Source organism: Homalodisca vitripennis, unplaced genomic scaffold (assembly GCF_021130785.1).
Source record: "Homalodisca vitripennis isolate AUS2020 unplaced genomic scaffold, UT_GWSS_2.1 ScUCBcl_579;HRSCAF=2902, whole genome shotgun sequence".
Classification (NCBI taxonomy): Eukaryota; Metazoa; Arthropoda; class Insecta; order Hemiptera; family Cicadellidae; genus Homalodisca; species Homalodisca vitripennis.
The window spans coordinates 39,525-60,160 of record NW_025776711.1 but is presented as its reverse complement, the minus strand read 5'-3'; the positions used below and the strand labels follow the sequence as shown (position 1 = coordinate 60,160).

General features: G+C 37.7%; 4 protein-coding genes across 4 annotated transcripts; 3 read left to right on the top strand and 1 right to left on the bottom strand.

The window, feature by feature from the left end:
• The first annotated feature begins 367 nt into the window (after nt 1–367).
• On the top strand, nt 368–1,189 carry LOC124370857. The gene has a single exon (XM_046829160.1). The coding sequence runs from the start codon at nt 368–370 to the stop codon at nt 1,187–1,189; it is 822 nt and encodes a 273-aa protein (XP_046685116.1).
• Nucleotides 1,190–5,813: 4,624 nt separating this feature from the next.
• Nucleotides 5,814–9,737, top strand: LOC124370862. Its single transcript, XM_046829166.1, has 2 exons — nt 5,814–6,051; nt 7,100–9,737. Exon 2 carries the CDS (start codon nt 7,110–7,112, stop codon nt 9,519–9,521), a length of 2,412 nt encoding a protein of 803 aa, XP_046685122.1. The 5' UTR covers nt 5,814–6,051; nt 7,100–7,109; the 3' UTR covers nt 9,522–9,737.
• A 276-nt stretch (nt 9,738–10,013) lies between these two features.
• Nucleotides 10,014–11,997, bottom strand: LOC124370856. Its single transcript, XM_046829159.1, has 3 exons — nt 11,554–11,997; nt 10,426–10,587; nt 10,014–10,031 (listed from the first exon to the last, which is right to left on the bottom strand). The coding sequence occupies exons 1-3, from the start codon at nt 11,995–11,997 to the stop codon at nt 10,014–10,016; spliced, it is 624 nt and encodes a 207-aa protein (XP_046685115.1).
• A 400-nt stretch (nt 11,998–12,397) lies between these two features.
• Nucleotides 12,398–14,283, top strand: LOC124370855. Its single transcript, XM_046829158.1, has 2 exons — nt 12,398–12,946; nt 13,909–14,283. The coding sequence occupies exons 1-2, from the start codon at nt 12,647–12,649 to the stop codon at nt 14,281–14,283; spliced, it is 675 nt and encodes a 224-aa protein (XP_046685114.1). The 5' UTR covers nt 12,398–12,646.
• Nucleotides 14,284–20,636: the final 6,353 nt, after the last annotated feature.

Below are 20,636 nucleotides of genomic sequence, written 5' to 3'. Positions count from 1 at the left end.
ACCGTTCCAGTGCATGGCTCACTGGGAGTGCTTAAGCCGGCACTAGATGCCCTATCTGGTGTCGGTGATAGCTGATGTGAGCTTGTCTCTGCCGAGGCGTAAGTCAAGTACTGGTTCAGAAGCCAGCCACTTCGATGTCCTTGATCAGGAAGTGTGTATTGAGCAGGTGTGCCGGAGCTCCTGCTGCAACGTGCGAGCCCAGGCTGTGCGAGTATACCCAGCCTGGTTAAACGAGTCAACACCGGGCCCCGGGGATCTGGGGTAGATTAACCTGGGCTCCCACGGGACCCAGTTTTATCGAGGGCGTGCCCGTTCCCGGTGTATCTCGGCCTGCACCCTTACACACGATGCGCTGGTGAAAATACTTATGGAAACCGAAACCACTCCAAAACTAGGGCAAAGCGTGGTAACAAGAGATCAAAGTGATCTGGAGAAGAAACAGCAGTTGTCTGACTCAGAATGTGAGCTCGATCAAAACAAGCAAAGAAAAATGGAAAAAGATCAAACCGACGATGAGATAAATATTCCTACTCCCTTATTTCTTGTGCTAAGTCATAAGGAAGGTGGAAAAACCTTTACTAAGGTGAGCCCGTTCCTTATCCACAAATCTTTAGTAGCCTGTGGAGGGCAACCTAAATCTATAAGGAAGCTGAGGAATGGAACTATCCTGGTGGAGGCTGCAAATTGCATCCAATTCAAGAAGTTACTTAAAATGACGAGTTTTTTCGACCAGGTAGCGATTACTGTCCAGCCTCATGCCTCTCTGAACTCTTCCAAGGGAATCGTTTTCTGTCGAGACCTTATGGACTGCAGTGAAGAGGAAATAAAGGTTGAGCTGCAGTGCGAAATGGTGACTGATGTGGTCAGGATTGTTCGGACCGAAAACGGGGTAAAGGTTCCTACCCCGGGTCTTATTATAACATTTGCAAAACCCCATCCACCAGAAACCATCAAAGCCGGATATTTGTCTCTATCTGTGCGGCCGTACTTTAAAAACCCCCAGCGGTGTTTCCGCTGTCAGAGGTTCGGGCACTCCAGTAAAGTGTGTTCGAACCCGGAGACATGTTCCCGCTGTGGTGATGAAGGACACCAAGAGGAGGGGTGCAAAAATGAGACGCGATGCATCAATTGCAAGGGAAAACATCCGGCATACTCAAGAGAGTGTAATATCTTTAAAGAAGAAAAATAAATATTAAAAATTATGATTATCGAATAGCTTTGATTTAACGAGGCGCGTAAAGAGTACAGGAGGAGGGTCGCCCCAACTCCAAAAAAAGGAGTTTCCTACTCTGAAGCTGTATCTGTCCCTGTTCAGACAGCAACAGAATACCAAGAATAATACGTTTTAGGTTAATTTCGTGTGGCACAACATATAAAAACGATACAGAATATGAACGAAAGGTTAATTATGATAAGTGTAGTACATAAAGTAATAAATTACCAATAGGAATAAGTATTTGTTATGTCCGTATCTCATGAACAATTTGGAAGAAGTGAGGTTAAATTCTAATCGTGGTGATCGGAATTGTAGACTGACCTCTAGCTCCTCTGCTGGTCGGTCCGTCTTACGAGTTTACGTTGGAGCGCATGCGCAAGTGATCGTTCATGCCGCAACCTGTTAAGCGTCGAACAAGTCTTGGCATGATACCTGAGGCGAACTTGTTTGATCTGGATCCCGTTACTTATTGTTGACGGTAAAACCAATACCACGATAAAGCTTGAATGGAAGAACCAAAATAATAAAAAAAATACTGTGTACTTTATAGTACATCACACCCCTCTCTTTCGGGTAGAAGACAAAACGAACAAAAATAAACATCTTCTTAGTTAAATTCAACAATTTTCTATTTTAAAATGTAAAACCATATTAATAAGATCTTTAAACTAAATTAGACAAAGCAATTATTTACCTAAAATTTATAAACAAACTAACATTCTTTTCTTCTGAACACAAAAATGTGTGTAGTAAATTATATACATGATAAATAAAACAATAAAAAAAACACTTAAAAAGAAAACATGAAAACAAAACTTAAAATGCCTAACCTTTTATAATACTTTTGACAAAACTAGTAAAAATAAACTATTTTAAAATTAAGAAAAAGACACACTTCACTGCAGGAAGTTCAATTGCCTTGGAATGAAATAACACAATAGTTTCTTCTGTTATAAATAAATAAAAAGATTTCCTTCTTGGTGACTAAAATATACAAATGATTATTTTTCAGCGCAATTCAGGTGGGAGCTTTCGAACATCTGTTCGGACAAACGCGCTGTCCGGATTGAATACGCGTCTTGTATTGTATTGTAGTTGGTGATGAAATTTACATTTGGCTTAGGTGACGTTTCTAGGGAATTGTTTCCTAGTTCTCTGTCTATCCACTCAAAATCTTCCATAATTAAAAGGCATGGAGAAGATGCTCTCGACAACGTCACATCGGATATATTTAACGTCTCAAAGTCATCCTCGGCGGAGGCTTCTTTTTGAATGTTAACATCTCGATACAATGTATTTGGCGTTGGACCACTTTCCTTCTTTAATTCATCCATTTCATGGCATGAAATAAACTCAGTTATATTGGAGGTAAATACTGCGGTTTTAAATTTATTAGCAGATGGATAAGAAAAAGTAACCGAGGATTCGGTTCCCTCATAATAACTATCGATGGCTTCTTTGAGGGCTTCAAGCATCGGGTCCAATGCAGTCACTACAGTTTGACGACCTTCGGGGAAGCATACTGTGAGCTCGGGCGTTTCAGGCTGAGCAGAGGGAAATCGACAGTTTCTTGGATTTGTGATTATAGCCGAGAAATCCTTGTCTGATTACTTATGTATAAATAAATCTAATCGTTTGTGTTTATCTGCTCTCAAGTTTGCGATTAAGTTTATATTGGGACCATTGACGCCATTTCGCGTTTCACGTTTTGAAGACTGTGTGTTTATATAAACTAAATTTAACTCCTTTATTATATCCATCCCTAAAACTAAGGACGTAGTAAGGTTTGGAATATAGAAGAGTTCTGCCCCAATCTGGGCTTCGTTAACCTCCAATTTAACAAATTACAAATGTTTTACATAAGTTTTAAAGCCATTGGCCATTTGCAAAGGCATATTTGTATTTTGGGGTTTTATAGAATAAATTTAAAGGTTAGGACCGTATTGCACGAATATAGGTTAAGAAATATAGTAAGTAAATCAACAGAATACCAAGAATAATGCGTGAATATTTTCTGCCATTTATTATCGACAACAGTTTTTGTTTCTTTTTGTTAAGAGAGAGGAAGCAAACAAGGTAGGTAAATTTATCTAAGCTCAAATAATTATGTTGTTCTTGCTGATCTGAACTTTCATTTTGTATTGTTTTAATTGTACCTCCTAAAGTGCATATTTTGTCAAGCATTTTGTTGTCCCTTCTTTTATAAATGTTGTGGGCCCTGAAACTTCCATATTGCAAAGAGCCCTTATTTAAATTATCCCGGGCCACCTCTTCAGCATTTAAAATAAAATTTCATTAGTATTTTTTCACATTTTAGTTTATGTTCCAAAGACTTCATTTAATTTAAAAGTTCAAGCCACCGCGCCCGCTGTCTTCTCGACCGTGGCTACCGCGCGCTCCGCACCTCGATGATGACCCGACTGCACTGAATGACCCAGAGGTGACACTCACTGACGCCTCCCCTCTCCTTCAGACGGCGGGAGATGGGCCCCGTCGTCACACACCCCCTTCTTGAAGGGAAGCTACGGTCAAGCACCCGCTTCTTTGGTCCTGTGGTCGTTGTGCGAGGAACGCCATCCTGTAGATTTCCCTCTGAAGTCGGTCTGGAAAAGGCGCTGACTCGTCTCAGTCATCTTTGGCACCATCCACGTAAGGACTCCTCACTCCGACTCCTTCACAGGGAGCTTTCACAGTAGAAATCTAGTTTATACAATGTCCAATTATTGTCCAGAACCCTAGCTTCATCACTAGTGTGTAGCGTTCATAGTACGTCTCATTTGGTATGAGACCAGAAGAGTCCTTAGTCCTCCTTTTACTTTATACATTTTGGCGGCACAGTTTTACGGTTAAAGTTCACACTTCCAGGCTTTCTGGCTCAGTACGGGACACAAACGAACGGAAGGCGAATGTTACGGACAATGTTCTTGTCAACAAACTTACCATCTCTTAGTCCATGCAATCATACGACGGTTCACTTGAAATGTAATTCACATCGTACTGCAACTGCACTAATCGAATACATCTACTGAGGAGTAAGGTTAAAGTAGGCAGGCGACACGACAGACGTTGTCTGCTTCTAGCTGTAAAGACAATATACTACAACAGGTGCCCTGTTGCCAAATCTCCCTCGCCAACTGTGTATTACAGAGTTGCCGTTTCCAGACGGCAGACGAGAAGCAGCCTACATTGCTCATTCTCGCTCTTCACGCATTTAATGTTCCTTATTTCATTTCGTAAATTCTACTACACCAATATTTCATTTTAAGTTTATGATTTACAAGTTTTTAAAAGACGTGCTATCTTTCTGTGCTAAACTAAGCAAAATTAATGGAGAATTGATAAAGTTAAAAGGTTCCCTATTGGTAGACTTGTATTTTCCAGTTTTAAGTAAGTTATATGTAAATTATTTAGACATTTACTTCAAAATTCTGGGGTGGCAAAATACCGGGCTCCACAATTCTGGGGTGGCAACTGCCACCCCTTGCCACCCCCAAATTACGCCTATGCCTAGACCTGAGCGTGTGTGTCAGTACGTCCGGTCGCCTGCGCAGTAGTTTTGTTTAGTTCAGGCTTCTTCCTGTGAAGAGAGTGTCTTTTGTCTTTGTGTTTTGTAGTTAGCGGACTATCTTGTGGCTACTGGTGCTAGTGATGTCGACTCGTAAACGCAACCAAGTAATTGAAGAGTTTATCGATATGTATAAACTCGAGCCGTGCCTGTGGCGGGTAAAAAGTAAAGAGTATCACGATCGCGAAAAGAGAGATGCAGCTTATGCGAAACTTGTGCTCAAGTTGAAAGAACTGGAACCCGATGCAACAAAGAAATCTGTGATTAGAAAGATTAATAGTTTGCGAAGCAATGTGCGTAAAGAGAAAAAAAGGACATATCAATGAAGTCTGGTGCATCAGCCGACAATGTGTACGTATCTAAATTGTGGTACTTAAATTTGTTCGATTTTCTTGGTGATCAAGACATTCCCAGTGCATCTATGTCGAATTTAGAGGAAGAAGATGGGAGCAAGATTGAGGAAGTAAGTACCAGACAGATCAATTACCTAGTTAAACAATTTATTTGAACTACATTTTAATTTACAAGTTAAATGTTAAATTATATGTTGATTAAATGTTGAATGGTAGAATAAAACAAAACAAGTTTTATGATAAAATTGATATGTATTAATGTATTGTAATGACATGGATTGGTGAATGTCATTGACTCAACTAAGCTAAAAATATATATTCACTTCATAATGATTCACTTAGTCTTTAACTTGAATTTTTTTTTTCGAAGAACACTTTGGTCTTGCCATGAAAGTTTGCCTTCATTGACGAAGTAGGTAGCAAACTCCTCTCTGAGATTTTTGGCGGCCACATTTACATTCCCTAAGCTCGCTCGTTGTAATGCAATCATATTCGATTCATTGGTATCTAACCCAGCATTAGTAGTAGCGTCATCGTCATTCTCTTGATACGTACTGTTTGGTGGAGCGTAAATGGTAGGATGTGTTTGCATCAAGAAATTATGCAATGCACATGTTGCCATTACTACCTTTACTATGATCTCTGGCTCCAAATTGATTTGAGTATGGAATATCGTTGCCGTTCGTGCAAAATGTCTTATGTTAAAATTTCCATTTTTTTTTATTGCATCATATGTTTTGACTTCACTATCCGGAACTTGTGTCAAAATGTCATATGTTTTTGACCAATAGAAAAAGAGCTGTAGCAAAATGCAAAATGCCATATGTTTTCATGTCAAGCCACCTGTTCCTGCAAATTGTCTCATGTTGTCATTGGATTGTTGATTGATTGGCAACTCAGCTCTAACATAATAATAGGTAAGTGAAATAAAGTATAATTTCTTATTTTTACTCAGCTGCTGTTTGTTAAAAGTTCTGGTTTGTTTTTAGGCAGATATATTAATGTTTTTACTGTAAATTATAACAATAATGCTCGATTTGACATCTAAAAGTAATTTGTCAGTGAAAGTGAGGTTATGGTTGTTGAATATTTTTGCAACAAAAACAATTTTTAGTTTGATTTGGTTTGAAAAAGGATTCTTTATAGGATTTTAATGTTGCCAATGTGTTGGGGCGTTATTATATTTACTTACAAACTTATGTAAATTGTTTTATTAAGTGTTTAATGTTATTACTGCAAAATGTCGTAAGTTTTTCTTGTCAAAAGGCTTGTTTCACTTCATACTTAAGACTTTTTGAATCAAATGATTATGTAGTTCTAAAATCTTAATTTAAACTACTTAATGTTGTATTATATTACAGTTACATCTAACATACTATTTAAGTATATTGGGCTTATTTATCCTAGGCCTAAGCCTAATATTATATTTATTTTAGGCCTACAGTTTTGTAACTGTACTTGAATTTATTAAACGTTTAATAAGGAATTATAAAATTATATTACCTTGTTGGGTTTGATTGTTGCAGGATTTATGTTTATTAGATTAGTTTATCAAAAGTTTTAGGCGCTAATCAAGACTTTATATCTAACTGAAACTTAGATACTGTAGAGTACATTACGATAATATATATATGGGGAAAAACTTTAGAGAGTAATGAATTCACAACGCTATTGAGACCTAAGTTAGAACTATTATAGATAACTGGTCGCGGTGTTGGCATATCCTGACATAACGGTATCGTATAAAATCAAAGTATCAGTAAAATTGAATATTTCTGAATGTTTCACTATGCTTATCATTTTGTAACCAACTATATTTTGGCTATACCTAAAATACTGTTTTAATGTTAATATATTTATTTTTCGGCTATTAGATAATAATTTATCCCTAGTTACATTTTTTCTCAGTAAAATTAATTAGTATTTTACTACAGTAATTAGGCTACATCTGTTGTATTCTTTCAGATTATCAATTATGGCTCTCAGAGGCAGGCGCTTAGTTGAACTGGCGTTGGCAGAAAATGAGGTCTCACCAGAGGTTCGACAATCCATGGACCGTGAGTTTGGTATTGTGAACATCGACAACAACAGTACAACAAACCTTAATGAGCATACTTATTTTGTAAGTCCTAAGCCTACTACCAATATTGAAAATAACACTTCAAATACAGTAAAAACAAAACTCTGCCAAATTGTAAACTACAAAGAATTGTCAGATAGTGACAGTCCTTTATTTTCGGATTCAGATGAGTACAACTACGCTCCCAGTAGTGACTTTGGTGAGGTTTCTAGCAGTGATGAGGAACCAAAAAAGAAAAGAAGATCGAAGAAAATTAATAAAGTAAGTCTGCTGAAACACGTAGCAGTTCAGGAAGTAACACACTATGAAAAACAACAGCAAATCGGACAAGAACCAGAAAGCAGCACAGAAAAAGAAACAGTAGTTTTTGAACAAATATTAACAGGCGATACCCAACTGAATACTAATAAAGATAGTGTAGTTGAAAACAGAGAAGGAGAAGAAAATAGAAATGAAGCTCGAGGGCAAGAAATAAGAGGGATAAAACAGAAACGTAAAAGAAGTCGGAAAGGTTTATCTAATCCACAGCAATGGCAAAGACAAGTCAACAAAGAAAAGAGGATGCGGGGAGAAAGTTACAAGGGCTTAAAAAATAATAATGGAAAGTTTACATTGAGTGTTGACAAGGAAGGTAGGAAAATGAAATGTCGCTGTACGTGTAAGTGGAGTAGTAAGAATACCAACTCTTTGTCATGTTCAAGTCTGCAGGAGGAAGACAGAGAGAAAAACTTTAAATATTTTTGGAAAGTTTTAAATGATTGGTCTGGTAGAAAAGCCTACATCTCCTCTTTGATAGAAAGAAAGAAAATTACTAAAAGACGTAAAACATCTATTCTGACTGACTCAACTAAAAGAAATGTAACATACAAATATCATCTAATCAAAGACAACATGCGTATTAATGTTTGCAAGAAAATGTTTTTACACACATTGGATGTGGGTGAAAGAAGTGTTCAGTCATGGCTTCGTGAACTGTCACATGATAATACTGAGTTAGAGGAATACAATTTTGAACCATTAAATGTTAATAATCCTGTCATTCCTGTTGCAAAATCTAAGAAGAAGCGAGGTTCAGAGGATGTTAAGTCTCGCTCGGTAGAAGAGTTCTTCCATAGTCTCCCAAAGATGGAGTCCCACTACTGCAGGGCCTCAAGCCAAAAACTTTACCTTGAACCAGTATGGGAAAGTAAAGTAGCGCTCTTCAAGGAATACAAGCAAAATTTTTGCGTTGACAACAGTAGAAGTGCTAGTTGGTCAGTATTTTCTAGGGTTATGTATAAGCTTAACATTGATCTCTACCAACCCAAAAAAGACCAATGTGAAACATGCATTAAGCATAAACTAGGAACTGTGTCTGATAAAGAATTCAAAATACATCAAAATAAAAAAGAGAAATCCAGGGCAGAAAAGGAGAAAGATAAGGAAAGAGCATTAAGTAACGAATCATTGGGCGTTTACACAGTTGATGTTCAAGCCGTTCTTTTATTACCTAACATAATGAGTTCTTCTGCATACTACAAAACTAATCTAAAACTGCATAATTATACAATTTATAATATGAAAAATGCAGAAGTAAATTGTTTTTTGTGGCATGAGGCCAATGGTAGCTTAGAAAGTGATGTGTTTGCTTCCATTCTGTACAAATTCTTACAAAAAGAAATTTGTGCAAAAAACCTTTCTGAAATCATAATTTGGTCAGATGGGTGCGGGTATCAGAATAGGTGCGAGAAGGTCTCAAATGCACTACTTCACCTTTCAAATGTTAATAAAGCAACAATATGTCAAAAATACCTTGAAGTAGGACATACACAAATGGAGGTAGATTCGGTCCATAGTAAGATCGAGAAAAAAATTAAAGGAAAGGAGTTTTACGTGCCCTTTGACTATGTCAGATCGATTCGAGAAGCAAGGAGCAAACCAACAGAGTTTAATGTTGTTGTACTGAAGTACACTGATTTTATTGACTTTTCAAATGGCTACTACACTAGTGTGCGGCCTGGCATGAAGAAAGGTGATCCCATAGTCTCTGATGTGTGTGCGTTTCGCTATTTCAAAGGCTGCATTTACTTCAAGCTCGATTTGGAAGACAATTGGCAAACCCTTCCAAGACGACCCAAAACACATACTGCTTTTGAAAATTTATGTAGTCTTTACAAGTCGCCAATAAAAATTACTACAAGAAAGTTTGAAGATTTGCAGTATTTAAAAAAAGTTATTAATGAGGACTACCATAATTTTTATGATACACTTCCCCACGAGTGTAACGATGACAAAAGCCAATGCAGACATGTTTTACTTGTAAAATAGCAATGTTTTAACTTGCAATAATTTTTTTAAGTAAATGTAATGCAGATCAAATTTGTAAATATGGCCAAAATACTAAACATTTCTCAACGTGTCCTATTCTATTTAATATTACGTTTGTTTGTGCATTTAAGTACTAATTCTAGTAGAGTAGTAAGTATCGATAAAACTGTATTGTTCTTAAAACTATGTATCTGTTTTCTTTTTTAAACCTTAATAATTCACAAAATAATTTCTATGTTTCAAAGCAAAATGGCCTATGTTTCGTTTTAAGTCTGACTTAAGTCTACATTAAGTGCAAAATGTCCTATGTTGTAATGCAAAATACGTTATGTTAGCCCGAATAAATGATTTTAAACTGCAAAAAGTCGTATGTTCACTTAAACTTAAGAAAAATGGTTATATTACATTTATATATATTTGAGCTTAACCAATATCATTTTAAACATACATTTATTTATTACAAACCACATAGTTATATTACGTAAAAAGTTATCATGTTTTTTTTGTTTCCTGAAAAGTACACTTTTTTACATACAACATTTTGCATGAACGGCAACGATATGCGAAATCTGGAGGCTAGTATTCCAATCCCATTCTCGACAACGTGCCTTGCCCTTGAAACTCGGTAGTTGTAGATTTCTTTTACAGCTGAATCTAGTTGTGCTTGTATGAAAGGTTTCATCATGTTAATTGACAGGGGAAATGCGTCATCTACCACAAACACGTAAGGCACCTCTTTGAAATGTTCAGTAACATTGCATGGTTTTGGGATCTTAAGTTCATCACTCTGTAACTTTTCATAAAACTTAGTATTTTGAAGAACACCTCCGTCAGAAACACGCCCATTGGTCCCAAAATCCACTAAAAGGAACCGATATTTAGCATCCACTATTGCAAAAAGTACCATACTGTGTCTGCCTTTATAGTTGTAATAATATGATCCGGAATCCGCCGGAGGAACTATGTCTATATGTTTGCCGTCCATGGCACCGAGGCAGTGGGGAAAATTCCATTTCTCTTCAAACTGTTCAGCAATCACTTTCCATTTCTCAGTGGTGTTAGGAAACTGGAACAAAATTAAATTCATAACAACTGTTCTCAACGTGAGTAAACAATGTTTAAATTATGGGTTTCAAAATCAAGGATAAACCATTAAATCGACAATTTCCAAACCAATGTAAAAAAGAGTATTTTGTTGTGTAAAAATTGGATGGGTACACCTAGTACATAAATATTTTTTTTCAGGAGGACATTGGTGAAGCAGCTACAACACCGAGCAGATAAACATCAATCAATAGCGAGGTCCCTTCGCCTGTGGTCCCAAGACCCAACTCAAGCCTACCTCCTTATTTCCGACCTTAATATTGGCCAAAAAAAAGAAAGTTGAAGACTTGACAACTTACTGGTGTCTTAGTCTCAGTCAGAGACCACTTTCAAAAACCATCACGCCAAGACGACAGATATGATATAATGGGCAAATCCATTGCAATGCGAATTAGGGCATTAGAGAAACGCCAGGCTTTGATCGTAGAAAAAAGAATCAACTACCTCCTTTTTGAGGCTGAAATGAGTACGTTTGACGTACCTAATACTGGCTCGTACAACTACGAATCTTTGACCAACACCCCTGGGTCAAGTAGTAGCACAACGAGTCCTGTAGCAGCTGTATCTTATGGCCAATATCCACAACAAACTTCAACAGCTGAATTTGTTAGCAATGACGTTATTCCACCTCATCAATCAATGGCAGATTACTTTGCTAATTATGACAAAAATCAATAGTCTGTTTTGTTTCTTTATTTATATTCAATGTCACTAATAAACATTTTTGTTTTACCAAACAGTTCTTTTTTATGTTCTACCCACTATCAAATATCATGTCTCTGTACTCAGTTAAACATTCCCTTTAAAAACTGTAACGTTGCTATGAAATAAAGTAGAAATGTTTAATAGCATGTGTATATTTCAATTTTAACCTACCTTTACATTTAGAACATCAATAGAATATTCTGTGCAATATGGCTTGACGTACCTGTAAATAGACGTTTTTCAGCACTTTATAGATGGCTTCACACGTCTCTGGAATTATTTTGCCTAGAGCTTGTGGTGATATCAACGTAGAATACTTGAGACACTCGTACGATCGGCCCGTTGCAAGGAACCTCAAAGTCGCAGTTAATCTCTCATGGGGAGAAATCGATTTCCTCATAACCGTGTCTTTCTTTTCAACTAATGGAGTCACGAGTAACAACAGCTGTTCATAGGCGTCTTCATCCATCCGCAAATAATTACGGAAGTCTGAAGGCTCACCACCCAAGTCTTTCAATAATCTTGTATGAGTGTATTCATTTCTTTTAGTAAGCCACTTTTTACTCCACATTTTACGTTTAAACTTCTTCTTCTTCTTCTTACTGTTTAAAACCACACACAATCCGACTAAAGCTATCATATCATCTTCATCTTGTTGGCTCGCCATCTCTCAACTGAGCTAAACGTACGGTATACCGTTACGTGTGTGGCCGGCCTAAGTACCTTGTCTGAGGTACTATTTTTGTACTCATTGAGTCCTAAGAATATTTGTCACAAGTTGGAGGTAAAACCTAAATGCCTTGTACAAGGGACATCTTGTTGACGACCCTTGAGTCCTAAGAAAAAAAGTGCTAATTTAAAATTTTTGAAGTTGTAATGAGTGTTCTAAATACCGATGGTTAACACAAAAAATAGTTTTAAAAAATATTGACACCTGTTTTAATCCGTTTCTAGATGTCCTTGTACAAGGCACCTCGGTCTCTACTCAAGTAAATGTCAATAATTATAAGACTCCGCAAAAGAAAACTTTCTTTTTATTTATATAAATTAGATACGTTAGATGTAAAGCCCCCCACAGACTGACGAGCATGTTCGCGAGCATGCTGGCGTACATGCTCGCGAACATGCTCGGCGTTGCCCACACACGACCGGACATGCTCGCGAACATGCTCGCCGTCGCCGCTCAGTACTGTTGCTTCTCTACGGTGTGATAGTCAAGTTTTGCAGTGCGGGTGCGAAATGGATGCAAACGCTGTGGTGGCCCTTTGTGGGGGTTTCGTTTGTTTGGAGGAGAAAAAACGCAAGGTACGTAAAATATGGTGCAAGAATTAGCATCAAATGAACCAAATGATTATAAAAATTACCTGAGGATGACTGAAGATTGTTTCGAAGACATTCTTAGACGTATTTCTCCAGATATTGTGAAACAGAATAGTATTTTGAGGGAGCCGATCAGCTGTAAAGAGCGCCTTGCAGCGACACTTCAGTTTTTAGCAAGTGGCAGAACCTATGAAAACCTAAAGTTTAGCTGCGCCATTTCGCCTCAGTCGCTGGGAAAAATCATACCAGAAACCTGCACTGCAATTTATAATGCTCTACGTGAGGAATACCTGCACGTAAGTTTAACATTTGTTTTTAAATCTTATACCGTATACGAATTGAAATGCAGCTAATAATACAAGGCCTAATAACTATCGAAGTGATCAGTTGAGTAAAACGGTGAAACGGGTGCAAGTAAAATGACTTAAAACAAAGTTTAATAAGCAAATTTATTGAAACAACTTAAAAAAAGAAATAGTATTACTCAATATGAACTATAACATTAAAATTGACGTTCAATAAGTAATTGGTTGTGAACTTTAGTTGAATTTTAAGAACTGTCCTAAATTTTCTTCATCTACTTCAGTGGTAGTAGACCCCTTGGCGGCAGTAGATTCATTGACAAACATTGCATTGTTTGCGGCCTGTTGTTGTTGTGGTTGTGGTGGTAAGTATCGCTGGGGAAAAGGGTAGTTCTGTTGCCCGTAATTGTATTCCTGGAATTGATAAGTGGTAGGTTGTACATTAGCGAATCCACGTGAACAATTTGGTCCGTAATTGTCAGGGTTCTGTATGTTGTTTAAGTGAATGACTGAGTTTTCATTTAAATGTCCTAATTTACCATGAAAAAGTGCATCTGAAATAAGTTTTTGTGCAAATATCTTTTGGCGTCTATCCATGTCTTCCAGCTGGAAGGCGATACTGTTCCCAAATGCTTGATTTTCATTAACATGTTGATTCAAAGCGTTGGTTGCTACGTCCAAAAATGATTCTTTCTTTCGATCATACTCCGAGACATTTTTTCTTTTACGCTGGCGCCGTTGTACATTGCTCGCGGAGTCTGATGTTTGTGATCTGATGTTCTGAGCAGGTGTTTGTGAGAGCGAACTAGTAGGCGTAGCAGGGGTGGATGAACCTCCGTCTGGACTGGCCAGGATACTGGGCGAGTTCTCGGCCTCCTGTGAAAGAACAATGGAAATAGTACACTTATAACGACACATCTTCAAAACATAGTAGTATATATTTTTTTCTTTTTCAGTTGCCTGAGAATGAAAGCGACTGGATGAATATTGCTACAGATTTTAAAAAATACTGGCAAGTAGAAAACTGCGTGGGGGCTCTTGATGGAAAGCATATTGCCATCCTTCAACCTCCTGGAAGTGGTTCGTATTTCTTCAATTACAAAGGTTTCTTCAGCGTTGTATTATTGGCTGTGGTAAACGCAAACTATGAATTTATGTACGTAAATTGTGGAGTGAATGGACGGGTGTCTGACGGGGGAGTTCTCTTTGAAACCGATTTTGGGCAACAGTTGGAAAACGGCCAGTTGAATTTGCCATCACCAACGACCTTTCCAAACAACAGAGATGTATGTTTACCTTTTGTTTTTTGGGAGATGAAGCTTTCCCCTTAAAAGAAAACCTAATGAAGCCATACCCTAATAAGGGAATCACCCACGATGAAAGGATTTTCAACTATCGTATTTGCCGTGGAAGAAGAGTTGTTGAAAATGCCTTCGGCATTTTAGCAAATAGGTTCCAAGTATTGCAAACAACAATCAGGACGAGCTTGGAAACCACTGAAGTTATTATTTTAGCTTGCTGCGCACTCCACAATTATTTACGAAGGAAAAGCTCAACTTATTTGACGCCTAGTTCGGTAGACTGGGAAAACACGGAAACTGCAGTTCTCACTGAAGGCGAATGGAGGAAGAATGTTCGCCAACTTTTAGGCATGAAGCAACGCAATCGGTCCGGGAAAGAAACATCACTGGCTGAACCAATCCGAAAATACTACAGGGACTTCTACAACAACGAGGGACAAGTAGAGTTTCAAGAGCGCATGATAAATCGCCGCTAATGTTATACATTCTAAAATAAACAACAGATGGGCGTAATGTATATGTTGTAGCCAAGGGTAACCCAATGCATTACCTCTTTAATGGTCCACTCTAAATAATTGAAATGGAAAATAATGACGATGTGCTTTGCTTTTAATATGTGTTTAACTATAAATATATGCACATTTTACTACAGTTGGTTGTACTTTCTTGGTAAGTATATGTTTCAGTTTTTGTTTGTAAAATTATTTGAGTCAAATCTGACATTGTCAATAAAATAATAAAGTAGTTCAAATGTTACTTTATGAATTTAATTGCCCTACACTACAACTTAAACTAAACTAAACTACAACTTACGTTTTCGTCCGTCATCTCAGTGTTATCTTCTGAATCTTCGGGCGGGGCAACTATCTTTTGCAGCGAAGATAAACCTTTCCTCGCCGTTTCCACATCTGTTGTAAACATAAGTAACTCGAAATACCACAATGATGGTTCATACACTTCGTCAAGTCCCTTCCCTGTGCTTTTCGAGGCATTTAATTTTTTTAGTTCTCGTCGAAACGACGCACGCAAAGAGTCAATTTTCGCTTTGACGAACTTCTCATCAGCTTTCACAAATACTTCCTTACATTTATCTATTAACACGTCAAAACTTTCCTTTCGTAAATGTTTGTTACAATAATTTGGACTTTTCACGTCCCACAAACACCGCTGTTCCCTATACAGTTCTATAAATTCAGTCCAAAATGGTTTGTTATCGCTGAACGACATATTGTCAACTAGACAAATAAAAAATCACCAATACTGCACTATAACCGCACAAGCTACACTTCGCCACCACTTCCTCAACAAGAACAATAGCCTACAGCACACTGACCTCTTTCTCCCGCCCTCCGACGCTCCGACTGACAAACATCAGTGTTGCCAACCGAAATAACAACAATTCCCACCAACAATTCCCACTGACCACATGACACCGAGACTTCCAGCTGAGGGTGACCGGCGAGCATGCTCGCGAACATGTTGGTCGTCACCACAGACGGCCGAGCATGTTGGGCTCGGCGCTCGGCTCGCCTGTTCCGACGAGCCGAGCGCCGAGCCCAACATGCTCGCCGGTTGGAATGCTCGTCGACCCCACACACGGGCGAGCATGTTCGCCGCCAACACCGTCACGAGCATGCTCGCGAACATGCTCGTCAGTCTGTGGGGGGCTTAAGAGTACAGTATTAATAGAGCAGAACACAATAGTTTTTTTAATTCTTAGTTCTAAAATTACTAAGCAGAATGATGTTTTCTAAAACAATTTCTACCCTCAATGAGACATAAGCAAATATTGCACTGAATACAGTACACGCGTGACTTCATTTTGCAGTTTTTCTGAGCACATCGTTTCTGTACACTTGCTACCTCTGGGAGATAATCAGCTCCTTGAGTTCGACGTCGAAGAGATGGATCTTCAACGGTTCTACGATCAATTAAATGACTGAAAGTTAAGGGATGGTTTTCTCCATGCTCTCCATGGTTGTCGATTTGAACTCCAGCCTTAGTACAAGTACCATCGTTATTTTCAATCAGTGTCTGTCCGAATTCAAGTTTAAAAGTTCGGTACTGTAGAATTAACCTAGTAGGAGTATTGAGCATCTGTTTCGTTTAACGCATTTGAAGCCAAGCATTAGATAAATAAACAAAATGTAAAATACTTTGAACTGTCCACTTTTTGGTCCTTGCTCCAGAGGGGCAGTATGCCATCATACGGTTAGCTAGATCGACTCCTCCCATATTCCGATTGTATGAATGTATAACCTTGGGCTGATCAATATTTATAAACTGCTTTTGGCTTTTAGACCATCTCCGTACTTCAAAAATTGGATCTTTGGCCTCTTCAGTGGACAGCATTGTTACAGTATTGTTATCCAACCATTTAGTTATAGCCATGATTCCGTCTTGTCTCACAGTCACTACGCTTTCACCTCTAGAATTGTTCTTCTTAAAAGATTTATCATCAGGGAGATCTGTGGTTGGGGGAATCCTGTCTTTTCGTATTGTTCCTGAGCACCTAATGCTACATTTGTAAAGTTCATCAGCCACTTGACTGTAGTAAAAAATCTATCAATGTACACCACATGTCCTAGAACGAGTGACCTAGTCTGGTGTAGCACTGCATTTTCACACTGCCAAAATTTGTTCAATGATTCATCAGTGGTATATGTCTTAGGCCCTGCATACAGGGCCGGATCCAGGGAGGGGCAGGGGGGCATGTGACCCGGGCGCCAAATGATGGGATGAGGCCACCATAAAAAAAAAACATTTACCATTTCTACTGTCAAGTGTCAATAGCACAATATAGTCTACGTACATACAATTTCTTACTTCAGTAAACTATATTTGCGCAAACCAAAAGAACATAGGCCTAGTAAGAAATATCTTTAAAGCGGCAGGGTATTTTCATAACTAAGGCTGTGGGTTGGCAACATTGTCTACGGCTTACTAGGACTAGAAAGCGCAAGTCTCCCGCTCCCGCCCCTGACTAGTGACTCGTGAGTGTTCCCGCTTGACGTGAGCGTGAACTTTTGATGAGTTTTAGGTTAGATTTCATGTCGCAGTTGTATGAATATTCTACCTGTGACTAACATAGATCAACATGTCGAAAAAACCATCAGGGTGTTTCCACAGAAAGAAAGCTAAAGCAAGACAACAAGAGGCCGCGAAATCGCCAACTTTAATGTCATCATGGTTGCAAAATATCAAGGACCAAGGTAACTAATTTTTTGTTGTATTTTAATTTGTTAAGATTCATTTTGAGTACAAAACAGTTATAGGCTATAGCGGCATAATAATAACAAACTTCAGTTTTAATGTTAAAAATAGTGGTTATAGATCATTAATTGTAAATATAGTTTTAGTTTATAGATATTTTATAGATTCGTTGCCTGAATGAAAATCCTCTCCCGTTCACATTCGTCGGCCGACGCCCACCACACCTTGCGTAGCATAAACACATTTAAATATTCAGAACTAAATACATTAAAAAACATATACATAAAATGCTTCTTTCACTTACTTTCTATGCTATTATTAACGATAGTTTTAATACGGTAACATACGTATTAAAATGTTAACAATACATTGATTGTAATAATATCCCCTTGGCCCTTACTACTAAAACAATTAATATATCGAATAGGCTGTAGGCTAGTACTGTAATAGTATCCCAATTAAGATAGCATGTTTTTTAGCATTATTGGCACTATTTAACAACATTATATTTTTTTTAACGTTTTTAGTTAGGCCTACATGATTTATAAAACGTTACACAATGTAATAATTTGTTTATGTTGTACATGTAACCTACTTAAAAAATTAAAATGTTTGGTCATGTGTGCATTTATGTCTGTTGCTTACAGACGAAGCCGAACCTGAAGCAACGAGAAATAAACCGTCTGTTCAAGAGGATGCGGTGGGAGAAGAAAACGCTGGAGGAGAAGATCTCATGGACGTTTGTGCAGAGGAAGAAGACAACAGTGACTTTATTTGTGAAAAACCACATACTTCGCATGCTACTGATTTTTGGGCCTCTTCTACGTCATTTCAAGAAGCCGTTTCAGTTTCAGACTCAAAAGGGCCTAACCATGAAGAACAGGAGAGTGAATGTGAGTACAATTTTAATTTTAACGACCCTGGAACTTGGCCAACTCAGCTTAGTGACAAACAAAGATGTTACATCATACAAAGGAGATGTGAAAACGATGATTATAATCCTGATTTGAGTAAAAGCGGTAGGGAGGGCCGAAACCTTACAAAAGATTGGTTTTACAAAATTTTGAAAAATGGTTCAAAGGTCAAAAGATCTTATTTGGCTTACAGCGAGACAATGAATGCTTTGTACTGTGTTCCATGCAGGCTTTTTCGTCATTTGAACACAGAACATGAATCAACAATTTCGTTTTTAGCAAGAAAGGAGGGATTCACAAATTGGAAAAAACTCAGTGACAAATTGCCAGAACATGAAAACTCCCAGTACCATAAGAAAACCTTTGTTTCATGGAAAGCATTAGAAACGTCACTTGGTAAAGGAGGGATCGACAAGGAGTTGCAGGATCAGATAAAAAAGGAGGAATCCCACTGGAGAGAAGTACTACGCTGTATACTAGATGCTGTCTTATTTTTGGCAAAACAGGGTAGTGCATTCAGAGGGACAAACGAAACTTGTAACTTTGCAGATCCAAATAGTGGAAAATTTCTCAACACTATAGATTTAATTTCCCACTATAATGAGACCTTGCGTGAGCATATTGGTCGCCATAAGAAAGGGCAGCTCAGCTATCACACAGTACAAGATGAGTTTCTTGATCTCATTGAAAATGCAATTAGAGAAGACATAATTCAGGACATAAAAAAAGCTAAATATTTTTCATTGATTTTCGACTGTACCCCTGATGTAAGTAAAAATGAACAAATGACTGAAGTCATTCGTTACATTAAATATACTGACGAAGAGCCAGAGGTATGTGAAAGCTTTTTAGATTTTTTTTACTGTGAGTGAAAAAACAGGCGAGGGGCTTTTTGAAAGCATTGCTAAAAAGCTCAAAGAAGATGGTCTAGACTTGATGTTTTGCAGGGGCCAGTCGTATGACAACGGAGCAAACATGGCTGGGAAATACAAGGGTGTCCAGTCAAGGATTGTGCAAGAGAACAAACTGGCCTACTTTGTCCCATGCTCAGCCCATTCCTTAAATTTAGTTGGGGTTCATTCAGCAGAGGCCTGTGTTGAAGCACAATCGTATTTTGGTATTATAAACAGCCTCTACAACTTCTTTCATGGCTCTACATCAAGGTGGGAAGTTTTAAAACAACATGTTCCCCTTTCGTTAAAATCAGAAAGTAAAACAAGATGGTCAGCAAGGATTGATTCTGTGGAGGTTATTTATAAACATATGGACAAAGTGCTCTCTTCTCTTGAAGACTTAACTACCCATGAGTTCTCATCTCCTGAAACAAGAGCTGAAGCTAAATCGCTACTTAAAAACATGAAAAGGTTTGAATATGTTATTATGACATGCTTTTGGTATTCAGTCCTCAAGAAAATTGATAGAGTTAGCAAGTTTCTACAAAGAGAGGACACAACAGTAGACAATGCTGCAAGAAACATACAAGGTCTTCTAAATGTATTATCTTCAAGTAGGGATTTAACTGTTTCAGAGGCAATTGATGAGGCAAAAGTTTTAGCTAATAATATGGGCATAACAGCAGAGTACAAGGAAACAAGAAAGAGAAAGAAAAAGAAAATGACAGGAGACACACATGAAGATGATGGGCCAAATTTTACTGAAGAAGAAGAAGAGCTTTTCAAAAGATCACTTTTTCAAATATGTGATAGAATTATTAGTGAGCTAACTAACAGATATGATGCGTTAAAAATCGTTGCTGATAAGTTTAATTTTTTGTGTGGGGATCAAATAAAAAAAATGGATGTTAAAACTTTGAAAAGTAAAGCAAAAGAATTAGCTACAACATATGCCAGTGACTTAAATGAAGAAGAGCTTGTGAATGAAATAGAGAGTTTTAATTTCATGCCTTAAATATGGAAGATGGATTGGAAGACGCAACAGCAGCATCTTTGCTCAAAATATTGCATAAGAGCAAGTTGAAAGAGGGTTATCCAAACATATATGTAGCTCTTAAAATCTTTCTAACGCTTCCAGTCTCTGTAGCATCTGGAGAGAGAAGTTTCAGCAAATTGAAGCTTATAAAAACCTATTTAAGAAATTCTATGAAACAGCAAAGACTAACTAATTTAAGCATTGTATCAATTAAACATGAAAGGGCTTCTTTGATTTATTTTGATCAGATAATTAACACATTTGCAGCAAAGAAGGCTCGGAAGATAAAGATTCTATAATTGTTAGTATTGTTTTTTTTTCTAAAAC

Bases quoted from the DNA above. Each gene is read 5' to 3' on its own strand.
- LOC124370856 (XM_046829159.1), bottom strand. From the start codon at position 11,997: ATGGCGAGCCAACAAGATGAAGATGATATGATAGCTTTAGTCGGATTG. The intron at 10,588-11,553 runs GTACGTCAAGCC...ATTTTGTTCCAG, and splicing joins TGAAAAACGTCTATTTACAG to TTTCCTAACACCACTGAGAA.
- LOC124370855 (XM_046829158.1), top strand. From the start codon at position 12,647: ATGGTGCAAGAATTAGCATCAAATGAACCAAATGATTATAAAAATTAC. The intron at 12,947-13,908 runs GTAAGTTTAACA...TTTCTTTTTCAG, and splicing joins TACGTGAGGAATACCTGCAC to TTGCCTGAGAATGAAAGCGA.
- LOC124370857 (XM_046829160.1), top strand. From the start codon at position 368: ATGGAAACCGAAACCACTCCAAAACTAGGGCAAAGCGTGGTAACAAGA.
- LOC124370862 (XM_046829166.1), top strand. From the start codon at position 7,110: ATGGCTCTCAGAGGCAGGCGCTTAGTTGAACTGGCGTTGGCAGAAAAT.